Source organism: Camponotus floridanus, unplaced genomic scaffold (genome assembly GCF_003227725.1).
Source record: "Camponotus floridanus strain SB8 unplaced genomic scaffold, Cflo_v7.5 scaffold18, whole genome shotgun sequence".
Taxonomy (NCBI): Eukaryota; Metazoa; Arthropoda; class Insecta; order Hymenoptera; family Formicidae; genus Camponotus; species Camponotus floridanus.
Window position 1 is genome coordinate 2,647,225 of NW_020229303.1, and position 16,988 is coordinate 2,664,212.

Genomic DNA, 16,988 nt, shown 5'->3' on the forward strand with positions numbered 1-16,988 from the left:
AAGATGGTGTCATTAGTTTGATCTTAAAGAGCCACCTGAAGGACACGCGAAGGTCAGCTCCAACTTTTTAAATGGGATACCCTATATGCTTTTGCATATTCTTGTAGCTCATCTCAAGAGCTTTCCAAAACACTATAATTAAGTTAGTTTTCATTAAGTACTTTCCAAGTTATGAGACTTGAATTCATTTTTTAATTTTACATAAACCGTAAAATATCTTGTAAAATATTCATTTTTCGATTATTTTACCTTAATACTTTTATGTACAAAATAATGAGAGGAATCAATTGGTATAAAGAAAAGACATAGTTATTTTTAAGAAAAAATATGTAATTGTTAATTGCAAATTACATATTTTTTTTCGAAACAACTATGAGTTTTCTTTACACCAATTGATTCTTCTCATTATTTTGTACATAAAAGTATTAAGATAAAATAATCGAAAAATGAATATTTTGCAAGATATTTTACGGTTTATGTAAAATTAAAAAATGAATTCAAGCCTCATAACTTGGAAAGTACTTAATGAAAACTAACTTAATTATAGTGTTTTGGAAAGCTCTTGAGATGAGCTACAAGAATATGCAAAAGCATATAGGGTATCCCATTTAAAAAGTTGGAGCTGACCTTCGCGTGTCCTTCAGGTGGCTCTTCAAGATCAAACTAATGACACCATCTTATGTCCCCCTTGAAACCATACAACTTTTGTCTAAAACTTTTTTCAAAATAATCGACTCCAATCGAGATATTATCTTGTCTCAAGATAAATGCCCCACCCTGTATATATATATATATATATATATATATATATATATATATATAATAAATATATAATAAATATAAAATATTTAATTATTAATATACACGTACGTTAAAAAGTTTTTGTAATATTTATAATAAATGTATGTAAAATAATATATTCACAATATTTTCTAAAAGATGCACTTACAAAACAATAAGTTTATGAAGATGATAATGTAACATATAACATTTTTAATAATTTAGATTTTATATATAATCAATATCTATCTTGTAAAAAGTTTTTAATAACAGAAATATTATATTATATATACTTGCAATGCAATTTTTTTTTGTAGGTAATTATGTATAAAAAAGGCCTATCCTTGCACAAATGTATCATTGATATACGTTGTCAAGCTCACATCTCTAATTAATATTATAAAGATTTTAGCTGGCTGTCGTTCTTTATTCAACAATTATTAAAGTATTTGCATTTATTTATATTATACATAAAAAGGGCCTCCTCTCCGATTTGCTTTATTTTTGAATATGTCATAGGGTAGATCTTCCCGAGTAATTTCGTATATATATATATATATATATATATATATATATATATACATATATAAGGGTCGAACTTAAATAGATTTGGAAATATAGGCTAAAAAAAATAAAAATAATAAATATAAAAGTAAGGTAGACCTTCGGAAAATCCATCTATATAAAATAATAGGTAAGAATATCCAATTCCTACGTATTTTTACCTCCTGGACACCAATATGAAACTTAAAAATAGCGGTCAAACTCGCAAGTCGAAGAAAAACACAAAAAAAGGAAAATTAAAGGTAAATAAAAGAAAGATAAACAATTTAAATTTATATAGAATTTAATACAATTTAATACAATTAAAAAATATCATAAATGTATGTGCACACACACACACACACACACACACACACACACACACACACACACACACACACACACACACACACACACACACACACACACACACACACACACACACACACACACACACACACACACACACACACATACACATCCCTATACATATTTAAAAAGCAAATTGGTGAATAAATAAAGTAGTATCTTTATATCAATATTTCTCACATTTATTTGTTAATAACTTTTAAATAAAGAACGACCGCCGACTTAAACCTTCAGAATGTTAATGAGGGATAACATCTTTACAACATACGTCAATAACACATTTGTTCGAAGGTGGGCCCATTTTATGCATAATTACCGCAAGAATCGTATTTATAACACTTGAGTTTTTAAAAATTACTCACACTCTATTATTTTGTTGATTCATGTAAAAAGTTCTAAAGCCGCCATTTTCATCAAAAAGACCGAAAAATTTCATATACAGAGTGTATTTTCCTGATGATAAAATATACGGAAAGGAAATGGTGGTTATATACGTTTCAGTGTCATAGTTAAATTTCTTAGGCCTAAAGGGAAAATCTTTCTCTTTATTTTCTTTAGATATTTGTGTATTGTTTGTTACTGTAGTTGTAATTATATACAGATTTTCTGTATAAAAATATGTATGTTGCGTGTCATCAGGAATATAAATGCTGACATTGTATTCGCCCTGGAAGACATCTTGATTGTCGTGTAGACTAAAGTGGATGTTTATAATAAATATTTAGACTTTCATCATGACTTTCGCGATCAGACTTTAACAATTGTTAAAGTAAAATTCACTGCAAAACCAATAATCGCTAGTTTCGTTTACCGCTATGAGCACTATCTCTCTCGTATTTAGTTTTAGTTATGAGCATTATATAAAGTTTGCAAAGAATGACAGATAAAATTAGAAATATTACTTCGATTTAATTTCTTATACACTCTCAATAGAGAGGCTTCAGATATTAAATCGATTTTATAAGTCGAACAAATAAATATCTGGCTACTTAATGAAAATTATTCATTCGTTATTTATTTAAAATAACAAGTTCAATATACATGTAATATAAATAAAATAAAATTTTTAATATAATAAATATTTAGTAAATATAAATAAATTTTGTAATTTCATATATATATTTATATATATTTTATATATTTATTTATATTTATATATATTTATTTATTTTTATATTTATTATATTTATATTATATTTATGAAATAGATAGGGAGATGAATTGTATTTTAATATTAGTGGCAATAACGAAAGAAATATTACTGAGATATTACTGATTGAAATAGTCAAAATTATTAACTGATTCTTTTAAAATTCTTTTAATAAAATATCACTGATTTAGAGTGCTGTACTTATAACTGCTGTAATCAGTGACTAATCATTTATTATTTTTTAGTGATAATGCACTGATTCACTTTTAGACAATGCTTTATTCGACAACACTATTAAATATATTATTATGCTAAGAAAAAGACATCAAAATATGGTACATTTTATGACGTCAAAATGCGGTTCGTGTCATGACGTCAAGAATCTGTGACATTAGACCGTCACTTTTATGTCATAAAAACGTCAATTCGTGACGTCAAGAATAGTGAATGACCAATTTGAAACGTCAAAATGACGTGTGCTTGCTACTTGGGATTTGTATGTATTGTTTATTATAATAGAAAATAAAAAAAAATTTTCTAAATTGAAAAACAATTTAGGGAGGTTAGAATAGCATTCCGTTTTCCGTAAAAATTACTCCATAGAGAGCGAGACTATCGAAAAATTATATTGGAAAAAAAATGATCGTAGCAAGTATAAATAATTAATGTTAAATATTACGTTAATAATTTTAAGTAAAATTTAAAATTATGATGAAATGGTTCATTTTTTTAATTAAATCTTTTTAATAATTTTATTTTATTTTAAGTGATATATATTAACTAGTTGATTAAAGATATTATTTGACAAATTGTAATAAACTTATTAATATTTAATTTTTATACTAATTTATTTTTAAAAAATTATATTCGACCAAACTAGCCAGAAATTTCCTTTATTTAATACGACGTTTCGACCATATGGTTGTGGTCCTTATCAAGTATATACTGGAAGGATTTAAAATACATTAAATTAACGGTTTGAATACGTAAAAAGCACAAACAAATTAAAGAGTAAAACAAATTTACCGATGAAATATAATAATCAGGAGGCAGACATAACGCTTGTAAAAACCATCACGAGTCACAAATAAAAAATGTTATATAATTAAATTCAAAAAACGAGAGAGACTGATGCGTCCATGTGAGACTTCGTCGAAAAACTAAACCCGTTTAGTTTTTCGACGAAGTCTCACATGGACGCATCAGTCTCTCTCGTTTTTTGAATTTAATTATATAACGTTTTTTATTTGTGACTCGTGATGGTTTTTACAAGCGTTATGTCTGCCTCCTGATTATTATATTTCATCGGTAAATTTGTTTTACTCTTTAATTTGTTTGTGCTTTTTACGTATTCAAACCGTTAATTTAATGTATTTTAAATCCTTCCAGTATATACTTGATAAGGACCACAACCATATGGTCGAAACGTCGTATTAAATAAAGGAAATTTCTGACTAGTTTGGTCGAATATAATTTTTTCAATAATCCTTTGATTATTTGACTAGCGATTATACCTTTTCTACATTTACTAATTTATTTTGTAGTTACATCATGAAATCGAAAAAAATAAAGATACTTTTGGTAAAAGAAATTATTAAGCGACGACAAAGTCCACAATTATTAATAGCTGAAAAAATGCGACAAAAATTGTTGAAATTATATTTATTACATAGAAGAATAAAGAGGAAAAAAGAACAAAATATTTAGAGAAGAATTTAGGTTCGTCCTATATTTACCGTAAAACAAAGAATGTTACAAGGTGCAAACAATAATCTTATTAAAGAAATGGAAAATTCTGATCCAGATGAACCGACATTCAAACTTTACTAGATAATTATGATTGGTTGATCACTACTCTAGTACTTTTCCGAGATTCCATTTTCCGAAATTCCGACTGCCATGTAACAGTACCCTTATAGAATGGACTGAGCATTGCGATAGACAGGTGAGCGCCAGCTATAGAGAGAGAGAGATACTACATAAGAGGGGACAGGATCTGATAGTCCCAATTGGCCAATTCAAAATAGGCCTCTCTGATTAGTTAATCGTTGCTAGTTACCCTAGGCACAGGTCGATATGATTGGCAGTGGACAATCGGATTCGTGGGCAAACGGGACCCTCCCGATATTAGCGTGGGTAAAAATGAACTGCACATGCGCGGACTTGTTAGGTAACCAATCACGACAGTGAGCTTCTGTCTTGCTTGCCTTCTCTTTCTAACTTATTATAAACAAACTATACAGGGCGAGACATCTGACATCGAGGGTGTTTACGACAACTAATCGGATCTCTGATCGGACTGAGCAGTGGTACTCAACGATAGACTTCCTAAATTTCCCTAGATTAATCCGGATCAATGATGTGTCTCTGAAGTAATCGAATTAGATTAACAGCCATCGAAAGAATTAGCGGTCGAGCTGATTGGAAAAATTGTGAAAAACATTATAAGAAAATATAGAAGGTACTTTATTATTCTTTTAATTAATATATCTTTATTTATCAAATATGTATTAATAAACAAATGTATTATACTGGAATAAGATGTTTTTTCTATAAAATAAGAATAACTCTTAACCTCACAACTCTTTTTGCTTTTCATTTTCTACTGTTTAATAAATAATCTGAATTATAGGAAAGTCTAAAAGTATAATGGACCCACAAAATGAAGAGAATGATATTGAACAAACTCAATTTGGTATGTATATATATATATATATATATATATATATATATATATTATACAATTATTTTTAAATTATTAATGTATATAATAATTGATGATTTAATAAGGTTGGGACTATGTATATTTTTAATAAATTAATGATATATATTATTTATATTCTTTGCAACATTATATTGCAACATTATATATACATATATAACATTAATAGACTATTTTAATAATTTTATTCTTTACAGAAAACTACAGATATCAATGGAATAATCAAACTACAAAATTTTTAATAGAAGAAGTTAGAAATAATATAAAATTATTAAACAATAAAAATTATATGCAAAAAAGAATATGGAAAAGTATAGCAAATAAGTTCAATGAAAGAGGATATAACGTAACCGAGGAACAATGTTGTGTCAAGTGGAAGAATTTGAAGCGAAAATATATATGTGTACGAGATCTTAATAATCAAACTGGTGGAGCTACACAAACATGGGAATATTTTAAGATAATTGATGATTTTATCAATATAAAACCTGAAGTAGCAGCTTTATCAATTGCTTCCAGTACACATGGATTTAGAATAAGACAATCAACTCCTATAGAACAAATTGAGGAATCTACAGATGAAAATAATTCTGCAGTAGTCAATACTTCTCCTGATATAGGACGTCCTATTAGGAAACGCCAACAAAGTGATAAATCTAAATGGATCAAAGCACTTTGCAAACAAATAGAAGCTCATCATGAAGAAAATATGACATAACAATATATAATCGATAAAATAATTATAAAATTATGAACACATACTGTATCATTAAAATAATATTTGTGCAATCATTTCTCTTTTCTCATCAAGTTCCATAACTGCATAATTATTGTTATTTATATTTTCAATTTGTGGAATTTCAAACGGTTCGTCGTCAATATCAATACAAATATTATGTAAAATACAACATGCAAGTACAACTAATGGTATCATTTCTGTGTTATACATATATACATATTTTAGTTTTCGGAATCGTCCTTTTAATATTCCAAACGCTCTTTCAATTATAATGCGAGTTTTTGATAATTTTGTATTATAATTAAGTTGCACATTATTTAAATGATCATTATCACGGTAGGGAGTGAGCATATAATGTAATAATGGGTATGCTGAGTCAGCTAATAAATGACCATGTTGTGGAAAATATCTTTCATCATGATCTATCATATTTTTAATGTCACTTAATCGCCAAACTCGGGCATCATGAACACTGCCACAAATTCCCACAAAAACATCAATAAATTGCATTTTATTATTACAAATACCTTGAAGTAATATGGAATGAAATCCTTTTCTATTTATATAACTAATTGGATATTCAGTAGGAGCACTAATAGGAATGTGGCAGCCATCAATGACGCCTACCACACCTGGAAAACTACTAATGGCAGCAAATTTTTCTTGTATAATTAATATTTCGCGAACTTCTGGCCATTTAATATAATTTTGCACATGTCGCTGTAATGTGTAAGCTACATTAAAAACACATCTCCATATAGTGTCTTTGGAAACTCCAAATCGATCTGCAACGGATCTAAAGAAGAAAATAATTTTTTAAACAAAAAAATTTTAAAATAATATAACAAAATAAATAACATAAAAAAATTGCAAAATTTTTTAACTATAGTAACCTATACACTTCTTGATTGCCAAAAATCCATAAGGCAATAGCTAATTGCTTAGCTGGTGGTAATTGAAGAGAATCATTGAATTATTTTCCAATAATTCAAATTCAAAGAATTGTATCAACAGTTCAAAAGTATTTCTTTGAATACGAAAATGTGATTTGAAATCTAAAATAAAGTAATAATATTATTATAAATGTTGCAAAATTATATATTATTCTGCATAAATGTATGCAGAAAATAAAAATACATAGATAAAATTTAGCTTTATTTTTACCTGTTAAAGAATAATGAAGAACAATATTTTCAAAGAAATTATTAATTTTGAGATGTGGTTCTCTTAGGTGCATTATTTCCCAATCATCTTCATAATCATCTTGATCATTATTAAAAAAAACATTCCATAATAAAAATATATCCATTTTGTATTCTCTGCAAAGATACAGATTATTATTATTATTATTATTATTATTATTATTATTATTTTACACATCTTTAATTTATATAGAACTCATATCAAATGTATTTTATACATATAATTAGAAACTATCGTCAGGAGAAAATATTTATTTTTATATTACTATTTTCATGCTAAAAAAAAAAGAAAAGTCTAAGCAATATTTATTTTTATATTACTATTTTCATGCTAAAAAAAAAAGAAAAGTCTAAGCAATATTAACAAATAACAACTTTACAGAAGAAAAAAAATTATTTTCTTCATGAAGATGAATAAGAAATTCATGGTAAAATGTAATTGTTATTGCTATAGCAATACATCTTGTAATTATTAGTTTTTGAAAATTTATCAATTAAATGTAATGTAATATGTAAATATGTGATATGTGAAGTTGTTATTTGTTAATATTGCTTAGACTTTTCTTTTTTTTTTTTAGCATGAAAATAGTAATATAAAAATAAATATTTTCTCCTGACGATAGTTTCTAATTATATGTATAAAATACATTTGATATGAGTTCTACATAAATTAAAGATGTGTAAAATAATAATAATAATAATAATAATAATAATAATAATCTGTATCTTTGCAGAGAATACAAAATGGATATATTTTTATTATGGAATGTTTTTTTTAATAATGATCAAGATGATTATGAAGATGATTGGGAAATAATGCACCTAAGAGAACCACATCTCAAAATTAATAATTTCTTTGAAAATATTGTTCTTCATTATTCTTTAACAGGTAAAAATAAAGCTAAATTTTATCTATGTATTTTTATTTTCTGCATACATTTATGCAGAATAATATATAATTTTGCAACATTTATAATAATATTATTACTTTATTTTAGATTTCAAATCACATTTTCGTATTCAAAGAAATACTTTTGAACTGTTGATACAATTCTTTGAATTTGAATTATTGGAAAATAATTCAATGATTCTCTTCAATTACCACCAGCTAAGCAATTAGCTATTGCCTTATGGATTTTTGGCAATCAAGAAGTGTATAGGTTACTATAGTTAAAAAATTTTGCAATTTTTTTATGTTATTTATTTTGTCATATTATTTTAAAATTTTTTTGTTTAAAAAATTATTTTCTTCTTTAGATCCGTTGCAGATCGATTTGGAGTTTCCAAAGACACTATATGGAGATGTGTTTTTAATGTAGCTTACACATTACAGCGACATGTGCAAAATTATATTAAATGGCCAGAAGTTCGCGAAATATTAATTATACAAGAAAAATTTGCTGCCATTAGTAGTTTTCCAGGTGTGGTAGGCGTCATTGATGGCTGCCACATTCCTATTAGTGCTCCTACTGAATATCCAATTAGTTATATAAATAGAAAAGGATTTCATTCCATATTACTTCAAGGTATTTGTAATAATAAAATGCAATTTATTGATGTTTTTGTGGGAATTTGTGGCAGTGTTCATGATGCCCGAGTTTGGCGATTAAGTGACATTAAAAATATGATAGATCATGATGAAAGATATTTTCCACAACATGGTCATTTATTAGCTGACTCAGCATACCCATTATTACATTATATGCTCACTCCCTACCGTGATAATGGTCATTTAAATAATGTGCAACTTAATTATAATACAAAATTATCAAAAACTCGCATTATAATTGAAAGAGCGTTTGGAATATTAAAAGGACGATTCCGAAAACTAAAATATGTATATATGTATAACACAGAAATGATACCATTAGTTGTACTTGCATGTTGTATTTTACATAATATTTGTATTGATATTGACGACGAACCGTTTGAAATTCCACAAATTGAAAATATAAATAACAATAATTATGCAGTTATGGAACTTGATGAGAAAAGAGAAATGATTGCACAAATATTATTTTAATGATACAGTATGTGTTCATAATTTTATAATTATTTTATCGATTATATATTGTTATGTCATATTTTCTTCATGATGAGCTTCTATTTGTTTGCAAAGTGCTTTGATCCATTTAGATTTATCACTTTGTTGGCGTTCCCTAACAGGACGTCCTATATCAGGAGAAGTATTGACTACTGCAGAATTATTTTCATCTGTAGATTCCTCAATTTGTTCTGTAGGAGTTGATTGTCTTATTCTAAATCCATGTGTACTGGAAGCAATTGATAAAGCTGCTACTTCAGGTTTTATATTGATAAAATCATCAATTATCTTAAAATATTCCCATGTTTGTGTAGCTCCACCAGTTTGATTATTAAGATCTCGTACACATATATATTTTCGCTTCAAATTCTTCCACTTGACACAACATTGTTCCTCGGTTACGTTATATCCTCTTTCATTGAACTTATTTGCTATACTTTTCCATATTCTTTTTTGCATATAATTTTTATTGTTTAATAATTTTATATTATTTCTAACTTCTTCTATTAAAAATTTTGTAGTTTGATTATTCCATTGATATCTGTAGTTTTCTGTAAAGAATAAAATTATTAAAATAGTCTACCCCAATAGCCAAGTCTGCTAAAGCAGATCTTGTCAGGGAATCTGTTAGAAATTGTTGTCGACAGAAAGATTACAGAATCGATGCAGGTTCTGATATATCATGTGATGTCGCCAGAATGTCAACAGAAATATAACAAAGCTTGTTAACATAATCAGTTACCAGATTGGCAGCAAAAATCGAACAGATTCTGCCGGCATAGGGTGCTTTCCATTTAGCAACACAAGTCGACACAAGTGTCATTCTATCTTTGTTTATTGTTATTCATTGAAAAAAGATAGAATGACGCTTGTGTCGACTTATGTCGCTAAATGGAAAGCACCAATAACTTAGTGGCAGATTGGTGGCAGAAATTGAACAGGATCTGTGCGATGCAATTTGACAACAGATTGTCGGCAAAAATCGAACAGGATCTGCGCATACAATCTCTGATAGCAGATTGATGGCAGAAATGGAATAGGATTTGCATGATTCGATAGTTCTTTCACTTACCGCTACGTGAGCTGTACTTTCTCGTAATTGAATTTCTGTCAGAAATATATATAAAGTCACGAATATGAATAAAAGACTAAAAATATAGTAATTATCATTTTAATTTTTCACTTTAATTTCTGATATCTGATACAAGCAAATGAGAATCAGAATTCAGAATATTAAACTGATTGGAATCAATATAATATATGGAAAATTATTCATGCACTGGCTATTTGAGGCATAAAGCAAGAATTTAATTCTAAATAAATTACATCTCAAGTTTTACAAGTTACATTTACTTTATTATTAATTTAATTAAATAGAATTGAAATTAGTCCTTCGCTATATGAAATATAACTATGATATAACATATTACATATATGTCATTTTTATGTATTTTCTATAAGAAAATTCTAATTAACTTGCTGATAATATTGTTATTTAGCACCTGTAATAATCAATTTTGTTGCATTTATATAATATTAATAAAAGTGCAAATCTTGTGAAATTTCTGCTGTCCATTTGCCATCAAATTGCACGCGCAGATCCTGTTCGATTTCTGCTAACAGTCTGACATCAAGTCATGTTAGCATTGATAGCAGATCCTGCTCAGTTTCTGCCGACAATCTGATATCCGATTCTGTGAGCAGGTTCTGCTAGCAGATTAGAAGCAGAATGAGGACGCAGTAGATGTCATTCTGCTGACATGGTTTGATCAAATCTGTTGCCAGTCTGTCGACATACTGCTTACATTTTGCTTATTGGGTATTAATGTTATATATGTATATATAATGTTGCAATATAATGTTGCAAAGAATATAAATAATATATATCATTAATTTATTAAAAATATACATAGTCCCAACCTTATTAAATCATCAATTATTATATACATTAATAATTTAAAAATAATTGTATAATATATACAGGGTCTACCAAAAGTGTGGAAACCCCTAAATATCTCGGAAAATATACGTTTTACAGAAAAGTGTTTCCAACAAAAGTTGTAGGGTTTAAGAAGATCTATATACTGATTCTATCAGTTTGACCTTGGATGGCGTCGTCAAGGTCAGGTCAAGGTCACATTGACTTTTTTAAATGACACCCCCTACATTTGATTGCATATTCTTATAGCTTAATTCAAGAGCTTTCCAAAACACTATAATAATGTTCATTTTTATTAAGTACTTTGCGAGTTATGAGGGTTGAAATAATTTCTTAATTTTACATAAACCATAAAATATCTAGTAAACCATTCATTTTTCGATTATCTTACCTTCATACTTTTATGTACAAAATAATGAAAGGAATCAATTGGTGTAAAGAAAACATACAGTTGTTTTTAAGAAAAAATATGGAATTGTTAATTGCAAATTACATATTTTTTCTTAGAAACAACTATGTGTTTTCTTTACACCAATTGATTCCTCTCATTAATTTGTACATAAAAGTATGAAGGTAAGATAATCGAAAAATGAATGGTTTACTAGATATTTTATGGTTTATGTAAAATTAAGAAATTATTTCAACCCTCATAACTCGCAAAGTACTTAATAAAAATGAACATTATTATAGTGTTTTGGAAAGCTCTTGAATTAAGCTATAAGAATATGCAATCAAATGTAGGGGGTGTCATTTAAAAAAGTCAATGTGACCTTGACCTGACCTTGACGACGCCATCCAAGGTCAAACTGATAGAATCAGTATATAGATCTTCTTAAACCCTACAACTTTTGTTGGAAACACTTTTCTGTAAAACGTATATTTTCCGAGATATTTAGGGGTTTCCACACTTTTGGTAGACCCTGTATATATATATATATATATATATATATATATACATACCAAATTGAGTTTGTTCAATATCATTCTCTTCATTTTGTGGGTCCATTATACTTTTAGACTTTCCTATAATTCAGATTATTTATTAAACAGTAGAAAATGAAAAGCAAAAAGAGTTGTGAGGTTAAGAGTTATTCTTATTTTATAGAAAAAACATCTTATTCCAGTATAATACATTTGTTTATTAATACATATTTGATAAATAAAGATATATTAATTAAAAGAATAATAAAGTACCTTCTATATTTTCTTATAATGTTTTTCACAATTTTTCCAATCAGCTCGACCGCTAATTCTTTCGATGGCTGTTAATCTAATTCGATTACTTCAGAGACACATCATTGATCCGGATTAATCTAGGGAAATTTAGGAAGTCTATCGTTGAGTACCACTGCTCAGTCCGATCAGAGATCCGATTAGTTGTCGTAAACACCCTGAAACACACACTCTACTAGGTGAATGATCTGAAATTGTATATTTCAAATGAGTCATCCAGTATAGTGTATGTTCCGATGTCAGATGTCTCGCCCTGTATAATGTGTGTATAATAGGTTAGAAAAAGAGACAGAGAGAGTGAGCGAGACAAAAGGTCACTATCGTGATTGGTTATTTACCAAGTATGCGCATGTGCAGTTCATTTTTACTCACGCTGAATTGCCAGAGTTGCGCTATAATTTGTTCACCAAGTAGAAATTCCATATCAAATGTTTTTAAAGCACGAAAAAATATCCCATTACTTTGAATAATTGTTTCAAATTTTTTAATACTACAAGTTAAATTACATTTTTCTGTATTGGAAAGAAATTTCTTTTGTTAATTTTGATACTTATTAATAAGGAAATAAATGTATCGTGTATTTTGTAGTACTTCAAAATTAATAAATAATATTTGTTAAGATACAAAGACATGTATACTTTTTTCTTTTTATATACATGGTTGAACAAATTTATATATACATTATACTGCAAAGTGGGTACGTTGAAACCCTTGCCCCAAACTCTGCAATATTTGTTGTACTTCAGTTTCATTCCGATGATAAAAGATATAAGCATCAAATTTTGTTGCCATGTTACAATTTGTTTCTCTAAGAATAAAAAATACGTAGCATGTAGAATAAAATGTACATATAATTTTTCAATATGCAATTTATCTTAATAGAACTCACCCTGCGATAAATGCAAAATAATCTGGGATGTTGGCAGTACATCCACATGATGAAATTTCCATGTAACTTTGTTTGCATACCACCTATAAAATGAAAATTGCTTTAATTTAACATTATATTTTTAAGATATATGTATTTTTTAAATATATTCATTGATTTAAATTTTATGTGTATGATTAATATAATTACTACTTTTATTAGCACTAATTATTTAAAAAATTTTATTCATTCTAATTAACTTACTCGATTATCTATCTCCTGAGTTACTAAAATTCCAATTTCTAAACACTCAAATTTCACAGGCACTTGCTTTATTTCTCCCGATTTTAATAAACGCCAAATGGCTTTTTCAATTTGTTTAACATCACCCTCTATACCAACATGTACAGAGCCACAATATTTCACAGAAAATCCACTATTTAATGTTTTATTTTTTAATTTAGAGATCTGATTTCTTTTAGTGATTTCTGTTTGGTCCAATTGTGATATTTGTATTAAAGATTTCATGCTCTCAATACCTGAGCTTTTGATAAGATGCACTATTGGTTCATAAAGTTGACAGGATTTTTTAGTACGATACTAAAAACATACAGTAATCATATCAATATAGAAAATTTTAATTTTTAATTAATGCTGTACCCTTATATGTACCTTGATGATATGTAAAATTATTGGTTGTCCATTAGCTTTCCTCATAATTTTACGTAATTTTCCCTTACTATCGCCATTGATGACATTTCCATTTATCTCATCTAATACATCTCCAATTTCAATCTTATTCTGATTTACATGCAACATGTGAGTAAATCAGTTAAAATTGTTTGTAATTTTAAAAACTATTAGATATTTAAATTTTATTTTCTTACATCTTCAGCAGCCACTGATTTTTCATCAACATTAACAATTAATGCCTTTTCCTTGGTGAAACTGTAATAACAATAATTAGGATTCATTGATTTTCTTCTGACCAAAATAAACACTTACCATACAGAGATACCTAAATTTTTGCAAGGTACCAATTCTAAAACTACACATGGTGGCATCTGCCAGGTGTCGTCTAAAAAAGCTGCATTTCTTAAATTCAGTTTAAAATTAAATTTACTGCATTGCAATAGCACAGACAATAAGATTTCTCGTAAAATGTCATCTCCTAGGATGCTCTCTAAATTGTAAAATTCTGTAGCTAAAGTTGATATTTTCGTCTATATGGACAAAATAATAAATTTTTATAACTAAAATATATATATATATATTTTAGTTATAAAAATTTATATATATATATATATATATATATATATATATATTGAATGCATATGTATATATGTGAGTGTATTTTGACAGAAGATATCTCACCAATATTTCTATCGGCATGTGAAGGCATTTTCGTACTAGACATATTCGTATCAGGAAACGAAGTCGGCCAATAGATGTGTGCACTTTCAAATTTTGCTTTACTTGTTCTACTACCAAAGAGAATGTACTATAGGAGCTAAAAATCATATTAATACAAATTAGATAAAAAGTAGATAATCATAAATTATAAATCATGGACATTGGACAAAGTAGAATATTTTCCTATAATTACCTATAATTTTTTTCAGCAACATATTCCAACCAATGCCATGCATTGGATATTTTTAAGTATCCAATGCTATCAAGACAAGGCAGTAAACCCTTTTGCAAACAGTTTTCGAAGCATTTACAAAAGTGACACAAATTGTCATTTTCATCATTGATCTCTTTGGCATATTCCATCAGCTTTCGAGTCCATCCTGAAAGGACATATAAAATATATTGAATTAGTCTACATGTTAATATTTATTACACAGTTATATTTGTCATGATCAATATGTCACAATCAATTTTTACTTTAGATACAGTAAAAAAATTACCAATAAGATTTGCAAGATAATTATGATAATGGAATATATTATTGATGAAGAAAGCAAGGCTGTATATTATATATTTTTTGAAAAAAATATATGAAGTTATAGATATTATTGTCAAATGATAATAAACATCGACTTGGTATAGAAAGGAAAACATTAAGAATTTGTAAGATTAATTTATTTTTAATTAATTTATAAAATACAACATATGTATATATGTGTTTTACATTAATGTTTTACACAGTACACATACATATATATGTTTAAATAAAAATGTAATATAAATTCATGTATCTATATTTCAAAAGTATAAAATAAGATTCATAAAAAAATAATTAAAGCTACTCGATAATTTTTTTCTCTTTCTTTTAGATTGTATATACAACCATATAAAATGTGAAACAAGTAAATTTTCCCAAGGTTAGTGCTTTGTAATAACGGGAAACACCTAACCTGCTAAATCGTGACACTACCTTTCAACTCTTTGATAAGGGGATCCGAGACCGACATTGCGCATTCTTCACGGACTATTGCCGTTAAATCACCTGCAATGTGTCCATAATATGCCCTCGTAGAAAATCGATTTATCGTCGTAATTCGACTTGTACATTAATTCGGCTTCATCAGCGTTAACACCTGCATTCTGCACTGTTCTGGCGATAGCAGAAACGACAGTAATGGTGAATGCATAATAAAATTGCGCATTCTGAATCGCGCTCGCTCAAGCTCAAGATCGAACATCAGGATAATAACACGTACACACACATACAGAGTGTCCCAAAAGTCCCGGACCGGTCGAATATTTTATAAACTATGCACTTTAGAAAGAAATGTTTCAAACAAAAGTTGTATGGCTTGAAGGGGGCCATCAGATAGTGGCAATGATTTGATATGGGAGAGTCATTTGAAAGTCACGTGAAAATCACCGTCAATTTGTTAAATGGAACTCCCTATTTTTTATTATATATTCGTGTAGCTTATCTCGAGAGCTTTCCAAAACACTATAATAAAGTATTTCTTCATTGAGTACTTTTCGAGTTATGAGGCTTGAAATGATTTCTTAATTTTACATAAACCGTAAAATATCTCTAAAATATTCTTCGATTATTTTACCTTAATAATTTTATGTACAAAATAATCAATTAATTATGTACAAAATAATTGCAAATTACATATTTTTTTCTTAAAAACAACTATGTTTTTAAGAAAAAAATATGTAATTTGCAATTAACAATTACATATTTTTTTTTTAAACAACTATGTGTTTTCTTTACACCAATTGATTCCTCTCATTATTTTGTACATAAAAGTATTAAGGTAAGATAATCGAAAAATGAATATTTTACTAGATATTTTATGATTTATGCAAAATTAAGAAATGATTTCAAGCCTCATAACTCGAAAAGTACTCAATGAAGAAATACTTTATTATAGTGTTTTGGAAAGCTCTCGAGATAAGCTACACTAGTTTGTAATAAAAATAGGGGGT

General features: G+C 27.6%; 2 protein-coding genes and 2 pseudogenes across 6 annotated transcripts; 2 read left to right on the top strand and 2 right to left on the bottom strand.

Annotated features, from left to right (window-relative positions):
* Positions 1-5,108: 5,108 nt before the first annotated feature.
* On the top strand, positions 5,109-6,363 carry LOC112637564. Its single transcript, XM_025407589.1, has 3 exons — positions 5,109-5,303; positions 5,475-5,537; positions 5,762-6,363. Exons 2-3 carry the CDS (start codon positions 5,492-5,494, stop codon positions 6,280-6,282), a joined length of 567 nt encoding a protein of 188 aa, XP_025263374.1. The 5' UTR covers positions 5,109-5,303; positions 5,475-5,491; the 3' UTR covers positions 6,283-6,363.
* Positions 6,178-7,617, bottom strand: LOC112637563 (annotated as a pseudogene).
* Positions 7,618-8,244: 627 nt separating this feature from the next.
* LOC112637551 lies at positions 8,245-9,805 on the top strand (annotated as a pseudogene).
* Positions 9,806-12,448: 2,643 nt separating this feature from the next.
* Positions 12,449-16,283, bottom strand: LOC105249421. Of its 5 annotated transcripts, none has more exons than XM_025407556.1 (11): positions 15,973-16,282; positions 15,196-15,382; positions 14,964-15,099; positions 14,595-14,812; positions 14,477-14,537; positions 14,262-14,390; positions 13,854-14,189; positions 13,611-13,693; positions 13,094-13,529; positions 12,683-12,974; positions 12,449-12,511 (listed from the first exon to the last, which is right to left on the bottom strand). In XM_025407556.1, exons 1-9 carry the CDS (start codon positions 16,007-16,009, stop codon positions 13,403-13,405), a joined length of 1,314 nt encoding a protein of 437 aa, XP_025263341.1. In that variant the 5' UTR covers positions 16,010-16,282; the 3' UTR covers positions 12,449-12,511; positions 12,683-12,974; positions 13,094-13,402. The 5 variants fall into 5 exon arrangements, with proteins under 5 accessions (XP_025263341.1, XP_011253182.1, XP_011253200.1 ...); XM_011254880.3 differs by having other exon boundaries at positions 13,060-13,529; XM_011254898.3 differs by having other exon boundaries at positions 12,683-13,529; positions 16,045-16,283.
* Between the last annotated feature and the right edge of the window lie 705 nt (positions 16,284-16,988).